A 21,110-nucleotide genomic window follows, 5' to 3' on the forward strand; every position below is an offset into this window, starting at 1 on the left:
GGACGGTGCGGCGACGCCCGTGGCGCTGCGCGGCCTGGCCGGCGACCTGGCCTTCCTGCGCGGTCCAGGCGCCGCGCTCGTTCAGCTGGCCGAGAACTTCACCGGCTGCCTGGGTCGCGTGGCCGTGGGCGGCCTCCCGCTGCCCCTGGCGTCTCCGCGGCCCGGCGCGGCCCCCGGCTCGCGGGAGCACTTCTCGGCCTGGCCCGGGGCTCCGGCCCCGCGCCTCGGCTGCCACGGAGCGCGCGTGTGTGTCCCCTCGCCCTGCCTGCACGGCGGCGGCTGCCGGGACCTCTTCGACGCCTTCGCCTGCGCCTGCGGCCCGGGCTGGGAGGGCCCGCGCTGCGAGGCCCGCGCCGACCCGTGTCGCTCGGCGCCCTGTGCTCGAGGCCGCTGCCACTCGCGCCCCGACGGCAGTTTCGAGTGCCGCTGCCCGCCTGGCTTCGTGGGCCCGCGCTGCAGGTGCGGAGGGCCGGCGCGGCCTGGGCTCAAGGGGCCCTGTGGGTTGTCCGGGCGGGTGGGGGTGGGGGTGCGGCCCTCAGGGGTGGGGGGTGGGGCGCCGAAGCTCTGGTTCTGTGGGCCAGCCACTTCCCTTCTCGGAGCCTCCGTGCCCTCATCTGTGAAATGGGAACAGCGGGCCCCTAGGGTTGCCAGCTAAGACCCAGAACAGTTTGAATTTGAGATAAATAACGCTCTCGTCTGGGGGTGCAGGGGGAACACAGGGCTAGGTTTGGAAGAACACCTGGAGGCTTTCCTGCCTAGCCGCCCACCATTCACGTTCATGCCCATTAGTCCCCTGAGGATGATGACAGGGGCAGAAGGAGATGGTTGGAAGTTTTGACACTTCCCCCTGTCAGTCTGGTTTTGACTCCCTACTCCGTTCGGAAGCAAGCTTAGGGAGGGTTGTCTGGCCTGACTTCCCCCTTCCCCAGGCTCAAATTTTACGTTTAGGAACATGGTTTTTGTTCCAAGGAGAGTCCTGACATTTCATCAGCTTCTCAAAGGACTCTCTCTGTGGGGAGAGGTTCCCATCCAGGGTCTGAAGGTTGTGCACTATGTTGGGGGTGGGGACCACCCTACGCCCCATCCCTTCCACCTCAGACACCACTAAGTCTGTGGCAGGTGGGCCCCGAATTCCACAGCTCAGAACACAGAGGCTCCAGTGGCCTGTTGTAGCCTCAGGGGCTGGGGCCAGGTTCCCCGGATGCCGCCCCCAGCGTAGACATTGTGTTTTCTCCCCAGACTGCCTGTCCCGCCAGAGGCGTGCAGCTTGAACTTCACCTGCCTCAATGGTGGCCCCTGTGAGGGTGGGCCCCGGGCTGCCAACTGCAGCTGCCAGGAGGGCTTTGCTGGCCAGAGGTGGGTCTGGGGGCCGGGGGCCTGGGAGCTGGGCACGGTGGGCCCCTGGATGCCCTCCAACCAGGGCAGGCAAAGTGGGGTGTGGATTCTTGCTCACCATCCCACCCCTCACTGTGATCACAGTGCCAGACAGCCTACCTCTGCCACTCGAGTGCTTTTCTCCTGGGCTTTCCAAGGCCATCCTCTGTTATGCTGTCACCTGGGGAAGTAGTTGCCTGGTGGTGTTTCTTAGAGTCTCGTCCTCAGCCCGCCTGCCTCGGGTCGCCCAGGGAGACCGGACAGGTGCAAGTTCTGGGCCCACTCCGCAGAGAGGGCATCAGCACACCTGGGCAGCCGCCCTGTGCTTCCGATGGAGCCAGTCATCCTCAGCCATGAGCTGGGGCAGAGGGGGGTGGTGGTGGAGGTCCCAGTATGCTTCAGTCACCTGGCGGGGACAGCCCATGGGGACAGCGGATGGACACCTGTGTATTGGTTGGGGGTGGGGGGAGTGTTGAGAAGCTAAAGCAGATGGGGAAGAAGGCAGCTTCCTCAGCCTTTACCTTCTCTGCTTCCCAGATGTCAGATCCCCTGTGAAGCCAACCCCTGCTTGAACGGGGGCACCTGCCGGGCAGCCGGTGGGGTGTATGAATGTATCTGCAGTGCAAGGTTCTCAGGCCAGTTCTGTGAAGTGGTGGTGAGTGATGCTACAGGGGCTTGGGGGGTGTCCTGTCTTGGACGTTAGCGAGATGATTGGGGGATGGGGGGTGGTGCGGAGAGCATGTACGGCCCACTGTTCCTGGACCAACGCTGTCCTGGGGTACGGACTAGTGGGGAGAGCCTGGGGGGCCCGCCCTCCCTCTGGGGACTGGCAGGGAAACGGCTGGGCACGGCCAAGTCCTATTGGGGATCAAGATTCGGGACCCACAGGATCTTGGAATTCTGGGATTTCAGTTGGCCGATACACGAGCCTGTAATCTCCAGTCATTTGTGTGCCAGAATTCTAGAGCAGGACGATTTGGAGAGCCCAGGATTCTGAGCCAGAGCTGGCTCTGCTGCCCAAGGCAGCCCGTGACCGCAGGGAGGCTCAGCTGAGGAGGCGCCCGATAGATGGGGCCCAGCAGGCCGCTTGAGCTTAAACCCCCTCCCCACCAAGGGGTGGAACAGGTGCCACAGGCCCAGTGGGCAGTGAGCCCACAGTGGGTGCTAATGGGAGAGACGTAGGCCGGGAGGCCTGGGGAGGAGCCTTGATCTCCACAGGCTTCTGGCAGCCCGGGTCATAAACCCGCAAATCCCCTCTGCTTCTGGGGAATGTTTCCTTTCAAGTTGAGCTTTACGGCCTCTGTCTCCTCCACCTACCCTCCTCCCAGGGCCAAGGGAGGAGATGGCTTTACAGCTCCCCAAGAAGTGCCCAGGGGTGGAGGCTGGTGAGGGCCCACTCGGGGCTGCTATGAATTTTTCTCTACCGCCTTGGATGCCTTTTCTCATTCAGGGCTGGGTACTGGGACTTGGGATGCAGGTCACAATGGGCTGAGAGGCTTCACGGGACAGAGGGAGGGCCGGGGAGTCTGAGACTCTTAGGCTCCAGAATCCAGGAATTTGGTGATTTAGTGGGAGGTGGTGGTGGGGGGGGGGGGGGGGGGGGGTCAACAATTCCAGGCCCATAGAATCTTTGATGGTGGCATCCTGGCAGTCTGTGACTGGAGATGGAGAGGTCTTCTGGGCTCCCTAAAGCTCAGTCTCCCTAGCTGGGCAGACCCTGGTGGATTCTGAGCTCCCCATCAGCTAGGTCGGCCCGCCCCCCCCACTTCCTGCCCTGCACAGGCCACCTGGCGGGGAGCCTCTCTTACTGCTTCCTGAGAGGCCTCCCACTTGAGAGTTAAGCGTGGTCTCCACAGACACTAAAAAACCAGACCACCCTTTGGGATGGGGAGGGATCAAGTCCCCGTGGCCTCAGATTGGAAGAGTTTACTGCAGGGCGGGGGAGGCCGAGTTGGGAGGCTGGGTGGCAGGGGCCATCCCTGGCCACTAAAGGAAGGGCCTGCAGCTGGAATTCAAGACTGAAGGACGGTGGTGTGGCCACGGCATGGGCACTGGGGGCAGACGGAGGAGACTGCCGTCCTGGCTTGCCAGTCGTGTGGGGGAATCTGGGCAAAGCCCGTTTTCTCCTTCAGTACTTACCAAGAGCTACCACGCAGGCCTTGCTCTGGGCACTTGGAATTTACCGGTGAACAAAATAAAGCAAAGATTCCTGTCCTTAGGGACACGAGGGAGTGTCCTCACTCCCCCTTCGTTAGACCACTGTAAGCGTCACGTAAAACCCCACGCACAGGCTCGCACCCTCCTGCTCCCCGGTCTCAGGCCTGGTGACTTGGTCTCTTGCAGAAGAGCCTGCCGCTGCCACTGCCGTTCCCACTGCTGGAGGTGGCGGTGCCCGCGGCCTGCGCCTGCCTCCTCCTCCTCCTCCTGGGCCTCCTCTCAGGGATCCTGGCGGCCAGGAAGCGCCGCCAGTCGGAGGGCACCTACAGCCCGAGCCAGCAGGAGGTGGCTGGGGCCCGGCTGGAGATGGACAGTGTCCTCAAGGTGCCGCCCGAGGAGAGACTCATCTAGACCTGCCTGGCTGCGGGCTCTGGCACCTGCGAGGTGTGTCTACCGAGGACCCAAGGAAGCCGCTTCCAGGAGCCTGCGGGGAAGTGGCTGGCCTCTTACCAGCCTTGGGGAGCTGCCGGAGAGCCCGGGAGACCTGCTGGGCAAGTGTCACCTTTGCCGGCAGCCCCTGCCTGCGCCCCATTTGTGGACGGGAGAGGGGAGCACCGCGGGAAGCACTCAGGGATGCAGACCGGGGCCTGGCAAGGCCGTGGACGTCTCCATCGGACCTGCCAGCTCGTGCCCCGGCAGGCGGACTGCTGTGCCGGGGAGGGGCACACGCAGGTGCACACGGTGCGTTCAGAAGTGCGTGTGGGCACGTACCTGGGGACTGCTGATCTGCAGATGCCAGTGAGAGTGTTCTGGATGGGGCTCGCGGGCCTGTCCGTGCCTTTGCTGTGGGCGCACAGGACCGTGTAGTGGGTGCAGGCCCCACAGAGGGGTGGCTGGGCAGCGGGGATACCCTTCGCAGCCCTGGGGCAGGGGCAGTACGTGTTCTCCGGGAGGCCAGGCCACGGCTTGCCCAGGGACCGAGACCCCCCAGCTCTGGCGTCTTCTCCCGTGTCTGAGGCTGTCCCCAACCTGGAGGCAACTGGGAAACCAGAAGGAGGGTGGTCATCAGCCAGCGGCCCCTGGCTCCCAGGACAAATGCTCCTTCTGGCAGCTGTGTGGCACAGTCGGGCCACAGCCAGGGCGGATCTGCGGGAGCAGAGGACGGGCTGCCCCCAGCCGTCCCACCTTGCGGCCTCCGCCTACCTCACGGCGCTGTGGTGAGGATCAGTGGATGACAGCGGGGAAAGAGCCCGGGACGGTGTGCACTACTGGGTTGTTTGGGTCACCCTTTTAGCTTTCAGGAAGGGTTGTCCCTCTGGCTGGAGCCGAGAGAAAGTTGGGGGTGGGCTTTCCCGGGGGCCTGCAAGCGGGCCAGAGGATAAAGGAGCAAAACTTCTGCCTCCCCCCCACCCCCGCACCCGCCCCCCCCCCCCCCCGCCCGCCACGTCCCACCTGACCACCTCTGGTTCTCCAGGGTCAGCACTCCCCAGTCACAGCTGCCTGGCGAGGCCACTCCTTCACCTACAGACCAGTCGTCTCTCTAAATGGCTGGGGGGCAGGGGGGAGGTGGATTCAGGACTCACAGGAAGTCCTCCCAAGTTGTTTGCTGAACTCAGCAAACGTTGGCATGGCCTCTTTGTGTCGGGGCTGGTCCTGCAGACACAGACACAGACACAGAGGAAGAATGTGCTGCTTTCCTTCCAGTCGGTCCCTTCCCTGGTAGTGCCATCACACTGATCCCAGAGGAGCACCCGCCCTCCCGGCACCCGGTGCCGGGCCTCCTCCCAGCCCCACGGAGTCCCTTTGTCCCTGACCTGGAGACATGCCCTTTTGTCCCTCCTGTTTCCTTGGCCAGCACCTCCTGTGCCAAGGCCAGGGGACCCCTTCCCAGTTTTAGATTGGCGGTTGACTTTCCCCAGCTCCCCTTGGGGTCTGAGGCAGCTTCCAGAGGCACAGGATCAAATCTGTGGGAGAACCACGTGGTGATGAGGGGTAAGGGAGCATGTGGGCGGCTCAGACTGAGGGGTTCAGCTGAGGCTGGGACAGGAAGGGCCCTGAACGCTAGGGTAAGGGGCTTGATGAGCCCTTATCCTGTAGGAGGTGGGACCTTTCCCCCAACCTTCTCCACTAGGACTCCTGGGAAGGTGGGGGAGGAAACATCTGGTACCAGCACCTTAGCCACAGCTGGTGCTTTGGTTATTTACTTTATTAAATCAGGGATTTGACAAACCTGTGTCCTTTCAGACTCCTAAGACACACGGAACCCCAATAAATAAAAGTGCCACTTTTTGGGGAGCCCTGTGTTGTCCTCCTCTCTTGTCCTTTTCAAGGACAGCCCAGGGACGGGGACACGACCAGATGATGGGCACATGAAGGGTGACTGGGTGTGTTTAATACCTACTCTGGGTGCTTGGTCCCAATCTCCCCCAACACAACAGAGGTGTTGGTTTTTAAGGCTCTGCCCTTGCTAATGACCTATCTATGGGGCTGAATTTCCTGCTGTTCCCTTGAACTTGTTCCCTGGAGCGTGGGCACTTTCAACACCACCGGTGACCTGCAGCCCTGCTCCAAGGACTGGCCAGGCCTGGGCATGCCTGTGACTACCCCCTGCCCATGCCCTACTCCAGAGGGAGAAGGACCTGGTCTCAGAGGCTCAAATGGAACAGAGGCTGGGGAGTGGGCCAGGGGTCAAATTCTTCCCTGACTGCTCTGAGCCCTCCCTTTCCCCCAGAGCTTCCTCAGGACACAGGGATACCAACCTTCTCCCCAAGAAGATTTTATTGAACGCACACACAACATTCACCCTTGGGTGCAAATTCAGTCCAGCCAGTGAAGAGACAACAATGCTCTCGAGAACATGGAGTGCTCGCCACCAGCCCCCAGCCCAGCCGGGGAGACCAACCACGGGGTGGGCTCTGCTTCCCTGGGGCCCCACAGCATCCCTCATCTCACACTTTGTCTCCGACGGGGCTTGGGGGGCCGCCCGGGGTGGGTGGGCGGATCTGGAACCGGTGCGGAAACACCTGAGAATCCTGGAGGTGCCCATGTGCCCAGACACCACGTGGCTCCCTCGCCACCTCAGCGGGCCGAGAACACGCAGAGATTGAGAGCGAGAGAGGGCTTGCCCAAGGGGCCGTGATCGGCTCAGGAAGGGGCTGTGCGCCAGCAGCTCCTCGCACCTGGTGTCCGAGAAACTCCGGGCCAGCCCTCCCGGCCTCACGGACCCACACAGGGTCCCTCAGACGATGACAAGGCTCCTTGGGGTTCCGGGGGCCTCCAGGAGCCCCCTGGCCCTGTCAGACACCTCTGAGACTGTGTGTCTGACCATTCACAAATAGGAAATGAGAAATCAGGTCGAAATGCTCACAATTTCCTGCATGTCTCAGATGGTTGTTTTCTTAAATGGTTGGGCCGTATTTTAACTCGGTTTATTGAAACTAGTCAATTTTAAGAATCGTCAAATCAATAAAGTAGAAAGGAAAAGATAGATAAAAGAAACAATAACAAAACATTTCAATTTAGCTTTGGTGACATTGGCCTCAGGAATTTCTACGCTATGTGGGCGGGGGAGGGGGTGGCTCCTGGCCCTTCTCCGGCCTCCAGGCTGCAAGAAGCCAAGTTCATGCACTCCCCCAGGGCCTGGAGAAGGGCTCAGAGCCCCTGCCCATTCCTGAACAGCAGCTGGGACTCTTGCATCAGTCTGTGGCATTCAGCTTGGCTTCCCAGTTGGGATCTGGGTGCCTGCTTCTCGGCTCTTCCCCCGAGGTCCCACGCGACAAGAAGCTGGGCCCCATTTCAGTACATACTAGAGGCAGAGCCCAGGACGGCAGCCCCACTCCTCCGGATGCACTGTTTACCTGTTGCTATTTTCTCTTCTACGAATCAAGAGTTGCTGGTGCTCCCAGCCCCCACGCAGGGCTGGCTGCGACTGTGTTTGGCTGCCAGAGGGTTCCCAAGGATCCCTCAGCCCCAAATCCCTCCCAAGCCAGAAACAACTGAAGGTTGGGGTTGGGGTGAAGACTCAAGAAAGAAAGAACGAGTGAGGGTATTGCTAGAGAGGGTTGTAAATGCCCTTCCAGATAGGCAGGCTCTCCAGCCCGGGAGGGGGGCTCCTTACTCCAAACTCCAGACCACATGTGTCCGGTATAGACGAGCTCACACCGAGGCCACCACCGATGCCTGTGCTGGTTCCTGCGGGGGTGTGCAGGGCCGAGCTGCGGCTGGGGCAAGAGAACAGAGCTGGGGAGGGGAGGCCTTGTGGAGCCCTGGGGCTCCCGGTGGGAGGTTTCCAGGGGGACGGTGGGTAGGACTTGGTCTGGGGCAGTCATTCGCCCAGCTGACCTCTTTAGTGCAAAACCTAATCAAGGGTGCAGGGGAGGGGTGACGGCAGGGCTACTGGGGTGGGCGCCCAGGAGCTGGGTCCATTCCCAGGCCAGAACTGGCACCACCTGCTGGCGGCCAGACCTCAGAGACGGGTGGCGTGGAGGGGAAAGAGGGGCGGCAGAGAGGGGACCCATCCCTTCCCACCGGCAGAACCTGGGCGGAAACAGAACAGCAGGGGAAGCGGGGCCGGCCAGCCTCGGAGCGCAGCGGCGGGCGGCACAGCGCGTGGCCCGGCTTGCCCTCGCTCTCGGCGCCTGGCTCACTCGAAGGTCTCCCACTGCTTCCTGAGCTGCTCTACTGAGCCTGGGGCCGGGGCCGGGCTCACATCTTGCTTGGTTTTCCGTAACAAATCCTCAAAGGGGTCTCTGGCCTCTTGAGGAGCAGAGGGCTGCAGTGCTGGCTCCAGGCCCTGCGGGGGTCTGGGAGGAAGGAGGGGGGCTTCTCCGGGCCTCAGGGCCAGCCCCTGCTTGGCCTCAGCGGCCCTGGCACTTGAGCGGGCCAGGGGCAATGTTCGGATCCTCGAAGGGGCGACCATTGGGGGGCCCAGGGGCTGCAGGGGACTGGTGTGGGCACCCACGGGCATCTGGCCGAAGAGGTTAGGCATGGAGAGGGCAGACAGGTTGGGCTGAGATCTATGTGGGACACAGAAGCCAGAACTGGCCAGCAGGAGGCTGGGGGCAAAAGCTGGCCCCAGGGGAGCAGGAGGGGCCCCAAAAGGCCCGGCTGGTGTGGAGACCAGGGGCATGGCGGGCAGAGCCGCTGGCACGGTTGGCACAAAGGGATTGAGCGATGGCTGTGGAAATGGGGTGGGGGTCCCTGTTGGGGGGAAGCCGAACTGGGGTGTGAATGAGGTGGCTACATTTGGGGCCGAAGGTCCTGGTGGAAGGGTGCTGCCTGGCCAGGCTGTGTTAAGTGGGTCCAGGAGGGCCAGCAGGGCGTCACCACTTGTGCCTGCAGCCCCTGGGGCCAGGCTGAGCGGCTGCAGTGGTTCGGTGGGTCCTTGGCGGGCGGCGCTGGGGAGGAGCCCGGGGAACGGGGCTGGACTCAGGGGGGCTCGCCTTTCCCACTCAGCCTGCGGCCGCTCTGAGAAGTCCCCGAGGGCGGCGCTGGCCGCCTGAAGTTTGGCCGGGCGGGCAGTGGGGGGCGGAGGCACGATGCCCAACTCCGGGGTCTTCCTGCCCTGAGGCCGGGGGATGGTAATGCTGCCCGGAGTGGGGGTGGGCGCCTCCTCCTTGTCACTGGGGTTCAGGATGCTGTCCTGGGCCGGTGGCCTGCGGGGCAGAGCCAGGGAGCTCCCAAGCAGGGACGAGGGCTTCTCAGGGGAGCTGGCCGGGAGCTTGCTGGGGAGGGCCATGTCGTCCTGGCCCAGGCTCCAGAGCTTGTTGTACGGGTGGGTGAGCTTCAAGGCCGCTGGCATCCCACGGCTCCTGTCGCTCCTGCTCAGGTCCAGCCTCTGTTGGAGAGAAAGAGGGAGGCAGTGACCAGAGACTGACCTGGACAGACTGGAAGGCAGCACATATCCATCCCCGTGCCCCTCCCGTGTGCCGGGTGGGCGCTGAGACCGGGATCCCAGGCGTGTGGCCGACCGGGTCCCTGGGACTCAGAGCAGCCGGGCCCGGGGCACCAGCAGAGAGCCCGGGTCTGTCCGGACGCCAAGCCCAGGCTTCTCTGTTTCCCTCTTTTCCGACTCCAAGTCAGGCTTTTTTCTCACCGCGCAAAGGGATTCCAGAGAAAGCCCTTGTCCTCTTACGTCAGTGTCGCCAAGCAGGTTTAGGAAAATGACCCCATTTATTGACCGTCTGCTGGCTGGGTCTTTTTTACTTTTCAAAGCATGTGGGCACTTTTAATCACCTGTGAGCTTGAAGGTGCGTGAGGCACGGGGTCTGAGCAAAGGTTTCTTCCCTGGCTGGCAGGAAAACAGGACTGGGCTCGTGTCCCGGCTCTGCCACTCGCAAGCGACACTACCTGGGCGCCACTTGCCCTCTCTTGGCCCAGACTTGGTCCTCAGCGGCAGGGGAACAGGGGACTCCCTGCAGGAGGGTGCGCTCGAATCACTGGACCCACGGGAGCTCTTGTCAGTTCCACAGACCCAGAGACTCAGCAGCCTCCACTTGCAAGTGGGGAGACAGGCGCAGAGAGGGGATGAGACAGATCGGAAGTCACAATGGCGGATCAGCGGTCCCAAGCAAATAATCCGGAATCCAGGAATTCTGATCCAAAGGTTCTCCAAGGAGACTTGATGGGCACGGGAGCACGCCCACTTGGATCAGGGGTCAAAGCCCCGCCTGGGGGTGGGGCTGGGGTCCTGGGAGAGTGGAGCACCAGCACACCCCTGTCTGATGCACAAATGGAAGTGAGGGGTGGATTTCCACCAGGTGTAGCAACTTCTACGGTGATCGCTGTGAGGGCGGCTCACTGTCTGGCTGTTGGCCCGCCCGGCAGGGTTTGCAGTCAGACTGACCCTGAGCATCGGCTGAGGACCCTGGAAAAGTCACTGTTTCTCCCTTGGTCTCCTTCGCTGTCACACGGGGGTATCTGCCTCGTGTGTGGAAGGCACCGGCCCTGACAGGTACCCACCCCACCCCGGTATCATACCTGATAGTCAAAGGTTCCTGGCTGCTCCCTCAGGTCTTTGGGGGTCCGAAGGTCCTCCAAGCTCTTGGCCTGGCCCAGTGGCTGCAGTGGGACATCCATGTCCAGGTTGTTGAAGACGTCTTCCAGGAGGTCGATGCTGGCAGCTCGGTCAGGTGGAGCTGGGGCAGGGCCTGTGGGCTCCCGCACTCGCTGCTCTGGGCTCTCTGCCTCGTCACCTTCTGCGCTGTCTGACTCCTTGAGTGTCCGATATGGCTGAGGCCTGGGAGGAGGCAGAGCAGGCTGGATCCTCCCGCCCAGAGCCTCCACGGGAGGAGCCAGCAGCCCCCACCCCCAGGAAGAGTACACCCGGGAGGCCTGGGGACAGGTGAGTGTCCTGGGGTCCCCGTGAGTGCCGGAGTCTGGGCACTGGCAATCTGACAGACCTGGGGCTGGATTTGGGTTCTGTTGTTTATTGTGGGACCCTGGGCAAATTGCTTTGGCTCTAATTTGCACTAAGGGGACCCACTTAGTTCCTCTGAAAACCACAGGACCCACCAGATGACTGGGGAGGCGGCTTGCAGGCCATCCAGATGAGGCATGAGGAACGGGACGTGATTAGAAAGGGAACAGGCAGCCTGCCCATTCCTGAGCCCAGTCTCTGCCCTCCCACCTCCCCGTGGCTCATGGGGAACTGAGCTGGGAGACATTCTCCCCCCGGGTAACTACCCAGCACGCCTCAGGACCCTCAGGAATAACTGTCTGGGCCTCAGCCTGTGCTGACCTCTGTTCTAGCTCTGGTCTTGCCATCACTTGCTGTGGGACCTTGGGCAAGTCTCTTAACCTCTCTGAACCTCAGCCTCTTCCCCATTCCAGAGTGTATCTCCCTTGCTGGTGGTGGTGGCGGTTATGTGAACTACCTACCACGATGCCTGGCAAATGGCAGGCACAGAGGCTGTTAACAGCCTTCTGTACGTTTGACTCAGGCATAGGTGACGAAAGGTTTCTCTAACTTTCCTTTTTCACAAGCCTCAGCCCCCAGGGCACCACTGGGTACATGGAGAACGGTGCCTGGATAAACCCTGACTTGACTCTAGTGAAGACCAGGACAGAGGCTAGGGCTGGCTCTGTCCCCTGTGTCTCAGCAGAAACTGCTCACGGCTCTGGTAAAGTGGGGGAACGGCGCCACCTGCTGGTCCCAAAGTCACACTTGCAGGAACCAGGGTAGGGAACCGACAGCAGAGGGCTCAGCAGTCAGGACTCCATCAGCCTTTAGTATCTTGCTGAAGTTCAGAGAGGCTAAGTAACTCACCCTAGGTCACAGAACAAAAGGTAGCAATGGATGCCGAGTTGGAGAGACTTCAAAAGTTTCCACTGACTCTGAGCCATCTGATCAAGGAATTAAAGACCTTTTAACCAAGCTTGAACACAACCAAGGGGTAAAGAAAAGTCAATGTGCTCCTTACACTTAAGGAAGGAAATAGTATTCTTTAAAGAGAAACCATTTTTTTTGGACTTGCGATGGGCCAGTTCCTTGCCTTTCCTGTGTGAGTTATTTTTATTTATTTTTACTCCAGTATAGTTAACTTATGAGCCAGTTCCTGTTTAATAACACACACCACACACAAGAACCTCTACTTTTCTTAGGTCATGGCCAAAGGAGTGAGCGCTATTCACTATTTAAATAATTAAGGCATCAATTAATTTAAAAAGAACGAGACCCCCGCACTCTGTGTTGGGGGGTCCTTGGACATCACTCAGGCAGGGCGTTTTTATCTGCAAGGTGATTTTGAGTTGATTATGTGGATGAACAGGTCTTATTCCAATGGTTCTACCTTTATTTTAACTAACAGTAGAGATAATAATTGACACATTAGGCCTATGATATTAGAGACATTATTGCTGAGGAGAAGGTTAATTTTTTGAAGTTTTGACAGAAAAATTTTAAAGAAAAAGATTCCAGGTACAGAAAAGGTGGCCTGTGAAACTCGGGCAACACTGACTTAGGCCACCACTTTCTAAGTGAGGACAACGGGAGGGGACTGACTTGCCTCTGGTCACAGGTGAGCTGGTGGCAGAACCCTGCTACCCCAGGGGGCGATGGTAGGAGCAGAAGTGATGGGTTTATCAGGTGCCCTGAGCGGCTCACAGGCCTGGCTCAGGGGAAGGGGCTGGGACGGGGTGGAGGGGAAGAATCCCCTCTTCCCTAAGATGGTTTTAATAGCTCACTCCCTAGAGGCTGGTTGTGGCCCCGTGGGTGTTCAGCAAAGGGCAGCTCCCTTCTCTAAAAGGCTCCCATTAAAAACATTACAACTTCGTTAACAAACACAGACAAAAGCTGTCCCTCTGCTTGAGCCCAGCTGGGGAAAACTTGTGGGTAGAAGGGCAAGAACTGGTAAAGAAGGGGTAACTACCAAAGCTTAACATTGGGAGGTGGCTGGATTGTGGGCGAACCTTCTTTTTTCTAAGTTGCAATTTATAATTAGCATGAGGCACAGGCTTGATAAACAGCAATGATATAAATTATCTTAAAGTCAGGCAGATCGATACAACATTTGGATCTGTCAGCAATAACATATATGCTCCATATCAATACGTGTTTTTTCTTTTAAAGTTAAAATCTGACCCTCCGTCTCCGTAGTTTTCCGAGATGTGCTGAGCTGGAGGAGGACCCAGGCATCCACAACCACTTCCATTAACGGTCAAGTGCAGTCTCCTGGGTAAGGGACAGAGACTCGTGCTCCCATCTCACACCTGTCGGCCCTGCCACCCCCCCGTCACCTCACTCCTCACCACAGAGCCCACGGGACTGGCAGAATGAACACCCTGGGCAGAGGCACACACGGGGGACACTCACTCACCCTGCGCGGTGGCACAGGGGCACCGGAAGGCAGTGGCTCCAGACAGCCCTCCCCGCACACAAGGGCAAGCAGCACCGGCCCCCTCCCCCACGCGGCCCAGGAGAGTCACCAAGCAGAGCTCAGGGAAATGGAAGAAGGAAGGAGAGACCATTCAAAGGGAGCGGAGAAGAAAAAGCTTTCGGTGAAGCCAGAGCTCGGGCCCTCTTCCCGCTGGCATTCATCGTCAGAGGAGTCTTCGGAGAGGAAGACCGCATAGTGTCGCAAGGGCTTTACCAGGCTGGGGCAGAGGAAGACAAGAGAGAAGAGGCAGTTAGGAGGCACCCTCAGAACTCCATGTGGCCGGTGGGAAGGGGGGTTCTGCGTTCGGCGCCTGGCCCCCGCCTCCCCCTGCCAACCTGGGGTAGAGGCTCCCTGGAGAAGGCCAGAGGGCGCTGGAGGCCTGACTGGTCCCCCAAGGTGAGGAAGCTGGTCCCGAACAGAAAAGAAACCATGAGTTTGCCATAGGTGTCGAGAGCCTTAAACACGGATCCAGCCACCTATGACCTCGCAACCCCACGTCTGTCTAGAAAACCCTAAATGTAGCAAAGAAGGAGACAAAAGACATTCACTGCTGCCATGCTGAGGATATCAAAACACGGGACATCTTAAACTTCCAGCAATAGGAGTCTGCTGGAGTGAATTATGGTACATTTGGCTGAATATTACCCACCCATCAACTATAGTGTGCCTAAGAAAGAAGAATCTAAAAGCCAGGATGCAGAATTGTAATTACACTGCGTTCTCTCGCAGCTACTTATGGGAAAACGCACAGAAAAAAGACTGTGTACCTAAGGGATGTACCTAAATGTCCACAAAATCTAGTGGGATTAGGGGCGAAACCCCCCCCCCCCACACACACACACTGCCTCTTTTTATTTTTCTGTGTCTTCTACACTTTCTTCAATGTACATACCTACTTCAATAATCAGGGAAAAATAAAAATAGAAAGTTAAAGAAGAAAGTGAGCCACGTGGAGGGGCACTGGCTAGAAGGCCCTTTTCTGATTAGCGGCTGCTCTCTGGAGTCTCCCTCACATGCCTCTTCAGAGAGTCTTTTCATCTGTGATGTGGAAATTAAATATTCATTGTTATAAAAAATACATCTCCCTTGTCAGCCACCTGTGAGCTCTACCTCTATAAACACAAACACTACGCAGCCCCGAGAAAGTCCGCGTGGCTGCCATGAATTATACACTGACCAGGGCCCGGGAGAGGTGCGGGCCTGGGAGAGGGGGAGCTGGGCCGGACAGACCCGGGGTCACATCTGGGCCCCACAGCTGCTGCTCGGGCCTACACACCGGGCTGGGCATGCTCAGATACAAGTGAGGGGGGCAGAGGTGAAGTTCGGGGGACGATGGAGCAGGAAGCATCGGGGTGCCTGGGTGGGGGGCAGTCTCCTCTCCAACACCCCCAGCCACAGCTGGCTCCTTTCTCTGCTTTTTTTTTTTTATTTAATTTAATTAATTTAATTAATTAATTTAATTAATTTAATTTTTTTAATTTGATTTAATGCTGTCAGAGACAGCATGAGCAGGGGAGGGGCAGAGAGAGAGAGGCAGACACAGAATCTGAAGCAGGCTCCAGGCTCTGAGCTGTCAGCACAGAGCCCGACGCGAGGCTCGAACCCGTAAACCACGAGATCATGACCTGAGCCAAAGTCGGAGGCTTAACGGACTGAGCCACCTAGGCACCCTTTCTCTGCTTTCTGATGCACTTCTTTCCAGCTTTCCTTTCATAAAAGGGCACCGTGTCCATAAGAGTGAATGGGAACCACACCGGAGGGTCCGTGACGGACAGCAGCTATTCCTGGTGGACCAGGAGAGCAGGCTGGGCTGTGATTTGCCATCGCCAGTGCTAAGGCAGTTGTCACCAAGAATATGCTATTCTTTTAAAAGGAGAACCCGGGGCTGGCTCCCAGAGCTGCAGAGCTCCCCGGCACTCGCATACCCAAACCCCCTCACTCCTTGCGTCATCCTTGGAAGTTAGGCAGGCTAAGCGGTTTGTCCTCATACTGAGGTGGAGACCGAGGCGCCCAGAGGGGAAGCCACTTGCCCAGGGCCACATGCAGGAAGGTGGCGGGTCGCTGGGCTCTTCCCCTTGCCCAGGCTGCCTGCCTGGGTGTCAGGGACTTGTCCTTCCCAGACCAGAGATAGCATCAGCCTAGGTGGGGTGTTCTCCTCCGGACTCAGGACAGAGAGCAAGAAGATGTGATTCACAGAAACGAGGCCACCCAGCTCCTGTCACACCCACTGGGACATAAAACAAGGCACAGACGGGCCACCCCACACAGCCACTAGAATCCTGCTCTGATTCACCAACTCAACCTTGTCACTCTCCCGCTGGACACCTGCAAATCTACGACACTGCAGAGCAATTCTGAGGCAGCTGGTTGTGTGGTGAGTAGACCCAGTAAGTGTTAAGAATAATAACATCCAGGTATTCACAGGATGATTCACACAACTGTTTAAATCCAGCACCGGACAGCTCTCCTGAGCAGGTGAGGAGGGGTGGAGGGTGGAGAGGAGGGTGGCCTCCTGCTCCACTCTGGGGAGCTCTGGAATGTGCTGGGTGGGCAGGGGTGAGGGCTGCAGGGAGGCAGTGCCCAGCGCCAGCTGCAGGCAGGATAGACACCACGCTGTCCGCCTGAGCCTGTCCACCCCTGCACAGCCTCCTCCTGCCGCCCCCCTACACGCCCCGCAGACCTCCCTGACATCTTTTCCTGCTCTGCCTCCTGCACCGACTGAGGTCTTGAAGACTTGGCTCAATGGGCCCTCTAGAAAGTCTCCCTGGAATCCCCAGCTGGAGCTTTCCCCTTAGATGAAGCTAGCTTCCCCTTGGGCTGAATGTTTTAGCACTTCATCCATACCATTTAACCTCTTGCAATTCTGTTTCTAAGTCGAGTTCCTCAAGGGCAGGGGCCTGGCTCCTTCTTCTCTTTATCCCCACATGGGGCACAACATTAGTGCGATGGAGGTTTGCAGTCAAATGTCTGGAAGCCAGTGTGCTGGGGAGATGAGGCAGCCCCCATCCATGTCACCCACCTTTCTGGAGCCCCAGCTCAGCACCTGTCCCTTTCATCAGCTTGGGGCTACGGTATAAAAGTGTCCCCTGAGGTTCCCCATCTATCCTCTGAGACGTTGAGGCTGCAGAGTGGGACCACATTTGGGGGTGAGGGTGTTGGGTACATAGGAGCAGGCAGGAGTCTTGGAAAAATGTGTAAAATAATATCCACTGTGCCAGGGGCTTTACATGGATTATTTCCACCCCTCCCAACAGCCTAGCAGGGAGGTGTATCACTGTGCTGATTTTACAGAGGATGGGGCTGTCATTAGTCCGTCCGTCCGTCTGTCCGTCCATCCATCCATCCATCCACCCACCCACCCACCCACCCACCCACACTGCCAGGTAGAGGCACTTCCCGAGTGCTAGGTGAGCACTGGGCATCGCTGTGAAGGAGAGAGAGGCAACCACGTGACCTGGCCAGGGAGTGACAAGCAGAGATTCTAGGCCAGCGCCCTCACTGTCCTGTCAGCCGGGCTGCTGGTAGAGGCGTACGAGGGGACACACACCTCTGCTTAGGTCAACCTGAATGAAGCTCTTTGGTGTCCCTCAAATCCATCCTGAATGCCCTTCCAACACCCATCCAAGTATGGTCTCCTCCTCTGGCTTCGACCAGAAAGCAGCAATCACAGCTTGGCACGTGAGCCGAATGCCAGGAAGGTCTGGATTCACAGGAGAGCAAGCAGCCTTTGTGCTGGACTGGACCTTGGCTTCACTCAACCTGGCTGCCGTAGTTCACACCCCTGTCAGAGTCCAGGGCCTCCCCACATTGGTGTGGTCGCGTAGCAGGCCTGCGGGGCGAGAGGGGCAGGAGGGAACCACCTTCCCTCTCCAGTCAGCTCTCCTGGCTTGGCCAGGCCAGCCGGGCTGGACAGTGGCTTCCACAAGAGGCCCAGGGTATCTCCGGAACATGCCGTCTGTCTCTCAAGAGTGATGAAAACCCTTGCCAGGTGGTTTGGTCAGATCAGAGTGTTTTCAGGCTTCGGGCCACATGGATGATGATGACGACGCAAGCTAAACGCTGGCCGTACAGTTTCCTTAATTCCTTTATCACGTGCTCACTTGGCAGAGAACGCCAAGGCTCAGAGAGGGCCAGTCGCTTGCCCAGCGTCACACAGCAGCCATAGGTGGAGCCAGGAGTCTGGATCTGTTTGACTCCAAACCACTTTGTGATCCCGCCTCTTCCGTTCTGTGTATCTGAAACAACGCGATAAGGGGCAGGGTGTGCCCCCTTCCACTTTTAATAAAAGGTGAGATTTCAAAATAAACTGATTTAAATTCAGCTGCTCATGTCCTCCTCTGAAACACAGAGTCAGATATTTGTCAGAGATAAAGGATGAATCGTTGAAAATGTCCAGGCTTAAATTTTTTATTAGCTTAAGGCAGAATACGGGGGGGGGGGGGGGGGGGTACCTCGTCCCTCATTAACCCAATTCAGCTAGTAGCCTGCAGTCTGCCACCCACCACTCGCCTGGATCTGATTACACACAAAGAGCTGTCTGTGAAAAGGCAGGTCGTGGTGAACTTGGCTACCCAGCGAGGGGCTGCCAGAGTCTTGGCGAGAAAGAAAGGCCCGCTGTCCATCACCATTCAGACCCCATCATCTCCCACGGCTGCTCCCGCCTCGGCCCACCTCATCTCGGAGTTCCCATGCAGATGACTTCCCGAACCCTTTCTAATGTTTGGTTTAACGTGTCGCCGGTTAGCGCACGCGTGTGACAGTGGTGACAGGCGCGGCTGTTCCTTTTTAAATACCATGTCAGAGACACGGCGTCAGGAAGCGGGGACGTGCTCTGTGGCTCTCCGCCGTGCCGGGATCGCATGGGCTTATTTTTTAATGAGGAAGATCTGCATCTCGAGAGTTTTTTTCATGTGTCACATCGCGTGGACAAATCAGCAGCACGTCACGCTGGCCCAAAATGAAATGCTGACAAATGTAGATATTTCAAATTTAATTGACATTTAAATGTACTTGAGATAAGGAAGGGAAAAATCAGCAAGGACTTGGTCTCCAGAGGTAACAAGGGGAGCCGGTGATCATTTTTTAAAGGATCATTTCACTCCAGCACAAAGGATCTTCACTTTGTAAATGGCCGCCCTGGCATCCTTTGATTACAAGGCTCCTGTTGGGCCGATGAGCGGGGACAGGCCCCGGGACAAGGCCAGGTCCTGCCTGCCCAGTAGATGTGCCATTCTGTGCAGCTTCCCATCACCCCCCCCACTTCCCAGCCAGATGACCTTGGGAAAGTCATTTTACCTCCCTGCACCTCAATATCTTATCTGCAAAATGGGGGTTCTACAGCCCTCCTGATGGTGTTGTCACAAAGTTGAATGAAATTACTCGTAAAGGGCTTGGCCTCATGCCCAGGGATAGTACATACTCAATTACTATCCATATGCCACATTCACCTGCTAACAGAGTCTGGGCATTTTCATCTGGTGTAGGGTCTTCCCTAGGTGTTCAAGGACGAATATAAGGTGGCTCCTGCTTTCAAAGGCTTTCCTGGTCAGGGTTAGTGGTCCCCTAACTGGTTAGGTCAGGGTTAGGTCCCCTAACCTAAAGGGTTCGGGTCAGTTGGGCCTGTGGTAGCACATCACAATTCCCACGCCACGTGTTGGTGGTACAGGGGTGAGCGTAGCTGCCTTCCAGAACTCCCACGCCATCTCTCCATCACCATAACACAGGACCAAGACCACACCCGGGCATACGCATAGATGAAAACAATAGAACAGAGCCCTGAAGCAAGTCAGAGGGTCTTTGGGGGAAACAAGTTGGTGCACAGCCCCCAAGGGAAGCTCCAGAACTGCACTGGAGCTATTCTCTGTGTGACCTGGGTTAAGAGCTAGGGCCATTCTCAGGGAGGAAGAACTGGAGACAGATACAGAACCTGCTGGACACTGGATCTTTGCACTCAGTTGTACGTGATGATCTACTCTAAAACAGGAAGACTGAATCACTGCTGTCATGAGTCAAGATCACCAGCAGAGGGTGTTCTTCCTGTCAGGTCAACTGGTCTGGTGGGGATGGGTGGGTGTGAGATCAACTTTTTCTCACCCCACTGGGAACGTGCCCTGCCAGAGGGCAGTGGGGGGGGGGGTACCCCTGGTTCAGGGGCTCTTGGTTGAGGCTCCATTCGGGAGGTGATATGGGAGCTGGGCTTCCAATGCTGAGTATGGATGCTGCAGGACGGCCTGGAGGGGTCTCTGGGAGGAGTGGGCACAAGGGGCTTGAGGTCAGGGCAGGAGTTTCAAGAAAAGACTGGCAGGATTGGTAGGGACCAGGTGGTGGAGGAGTGCCTTGAACCCACAGGAGGACTGAGGTGATGTGCCAGATTAGGGGGTGATGTGAGGACTGGGGAGGGGGCCTTACTGGCTTGGCCTCATCTCTTTCTCTCTTGAGAGGGTTGGCTGTACCCTTTATCTTTCCATTCTTCATCATTCCATCTGTCTGTCAACGTTTATGTTCATTCATTCATCCCTTCTTTTGAAAAATCACTAGTGTCAACTTCACATGTTCCACACCCATCCCCGAGATGCCCTGAGAAGTCCTTCCCAGTCCTTCTCATAGGCAGAGAAGCCCGAACACAGGACCCGGGCTTCACCTTCCCATTCTTCAGGCTCTTTGGAAGAGAGAAGACCATCTACACATTTCCTACCCAGAAGAGAAACCGTGTAGACTGTAAACAACAAGTAGCCCTCACCCCAAGGACCGCCTCTGCCTGCCCTGAGCCTGAGTCTCCTGTGGGGGCCCTGGGAGGACAGGGTGTCTGGTGAGAAAGCAGTGGACGTGGCCATGGGACCCTGCAGACCCAGGTGCACATCCTGGATCTAAGGCCACCATTCCGCCTGTTAGAGCCTTGGTTCCTTCACTGGCTGAACAGGTGAACACACCTGAGCCGTGATGACTTTTGGGGGCAGGTGGGGGGCGGGGAGAGTAGGTTAACCAAGGTGACATGTAGAAGTGCTGGGCCTGAAACAGGCCCTGAGAAAGGGTGACGGGGCTCCTGGAAGAGGGAGGGGCTCAGGAGAGGTGGCGAAACTCTCAAAGGAGGCTGAAAGCGGCAGGTCTTGGGGGTGGGGCACCTTCTCTCCCGGGGGTGCGCTAAAGGCTTGGGTTCTCAGCTGGAACTAACTCTCCCTGTCATGACAGCTCCTGGGAGGGCTCCTTCCCTCTGAGCGGTAGGCAGAAGTGGCTGGGGACAAGGGAGGCCTGTGTTTGCCTGGGCCGCTGCGTATCCCTGGGGACTCCTCAGCAGTTCCTTCTTTTCCGGTCTGGGCTCAGGCTCCACATCTGACTTCTGCTGTGTGGCTTTGTCTCCAGGGCCCAGAACCTACTGCTGAAGAGGGGAGGGGGGCCTGAGTGGGGTCAGGGGCCTCTCTCACATTGCTAATTGGGTCTGGGACCCTCTGCTCCAGGGTTTGAACTCTTGGCTGCTCAGGGAGTGGGTCCTGGCAGGCTGCCAGGGGGTCAGTACCGAGACAGCTGTCCCTACCCCTGGGGCCCAGGGCCCAGCTGGCATCTTGGAGACTTGCTCCTGGGGCTGACGGCAGTTTCTGGCTCTTAGATGGCCTGGGCGGGACAGGTGCTGGTAGCTTCACAGTCACACCCAATCATATTTGGCACACAGTAGGCGCTCTTTCCACATTTGTGGTTAACTGACATCCC

At 58.1% G+C, this 21,110-nt stretch overlaps 2 protein-coding genes across 13 annotated transcripts in view; one reads left to right on the forward strand and one right to left on the reverse strand.

Annotated features, from left to right (window-relative positions):
* Window positions 1-5,827, forward strand: part of CRB2 (crumbs cell polarity complex component 2) — a 23,042-nt gene extending 17,215 nt beyond the window's left edge. The window contains exons 11-14 of the mRNA XM_040481188.1: window positions 5-459; window positions 1,240-1,356; window positions 1,912-2,029; window positions 3,718-5,827. Of these exons, the coding sequence (XP_040337122.1) occupies window positions 5-459; window positions 1,240-1,356; window positions 1,912-2,029; window positions 3,718-3,942 (915 nt within the window). The 3' untranslated portion in view covers window positions 3,943-5,827. The remainder of the gene's footprint in view (window positions 1-4; window positions 460-1,239; window positions 1,357-1,911; window positions 2,030-3,717) is intronic.
* Window positions 5,828-6,291: 464 nt separating this feature from the next.
* DENND1A (DENN domain containing 1A) overlaps window positions 6,292-21,110 on the reverse strand; it is a 511,997-nt gene continuing 497,178 nt past the window's right edge. For 9 of the 12 annotated variants that reach the window (XM_040482265.1, XM_040482264.1, XM_040482263.1 and 6 more), the window contains 3 exons: window positions 13,495-13,623; window positions 10,510-10,768; window positions 6,292-9,367 (listed from right to left, as the gene is read on the reverse strand). In XM_040482265.1, coding sequence (XP_040338199.1) covers window positions 8,174-9,367; window positions 10,510-10,768; window positions 13,495-13,623 — 1,582 coding nt within the window. In that variant the 3' untranslated portion in view covers window positions 6,292-8,173. Of the gene's footprint in view, window positions 9,368-10,509; window positions 13,202-13,494; window positions 13,624-21,110 lie in introns of those variants that run through there. The other 3 variants (XM_040482268.1, XM_040482267.1, XM_040482274.1) reach the window with 2 other exon arrangements.

The sequence above is a fragment of the Herpailurus yagouaroundi genome, unplaced genomic scaffold (assembly GCF_014898765.1).
Source record: "Herpailurus yagouaroundi ecotype Mexico unplaced genomic scaffold, PumYag 160, whole genome shotgun sequence".
NCBI classification, from domain to species: Eukaryota; Metazoa; Chordata; class Mammalia; order Carnivora; family Felidae; genus Herpailurus; species Herpailurus yagouaroundi.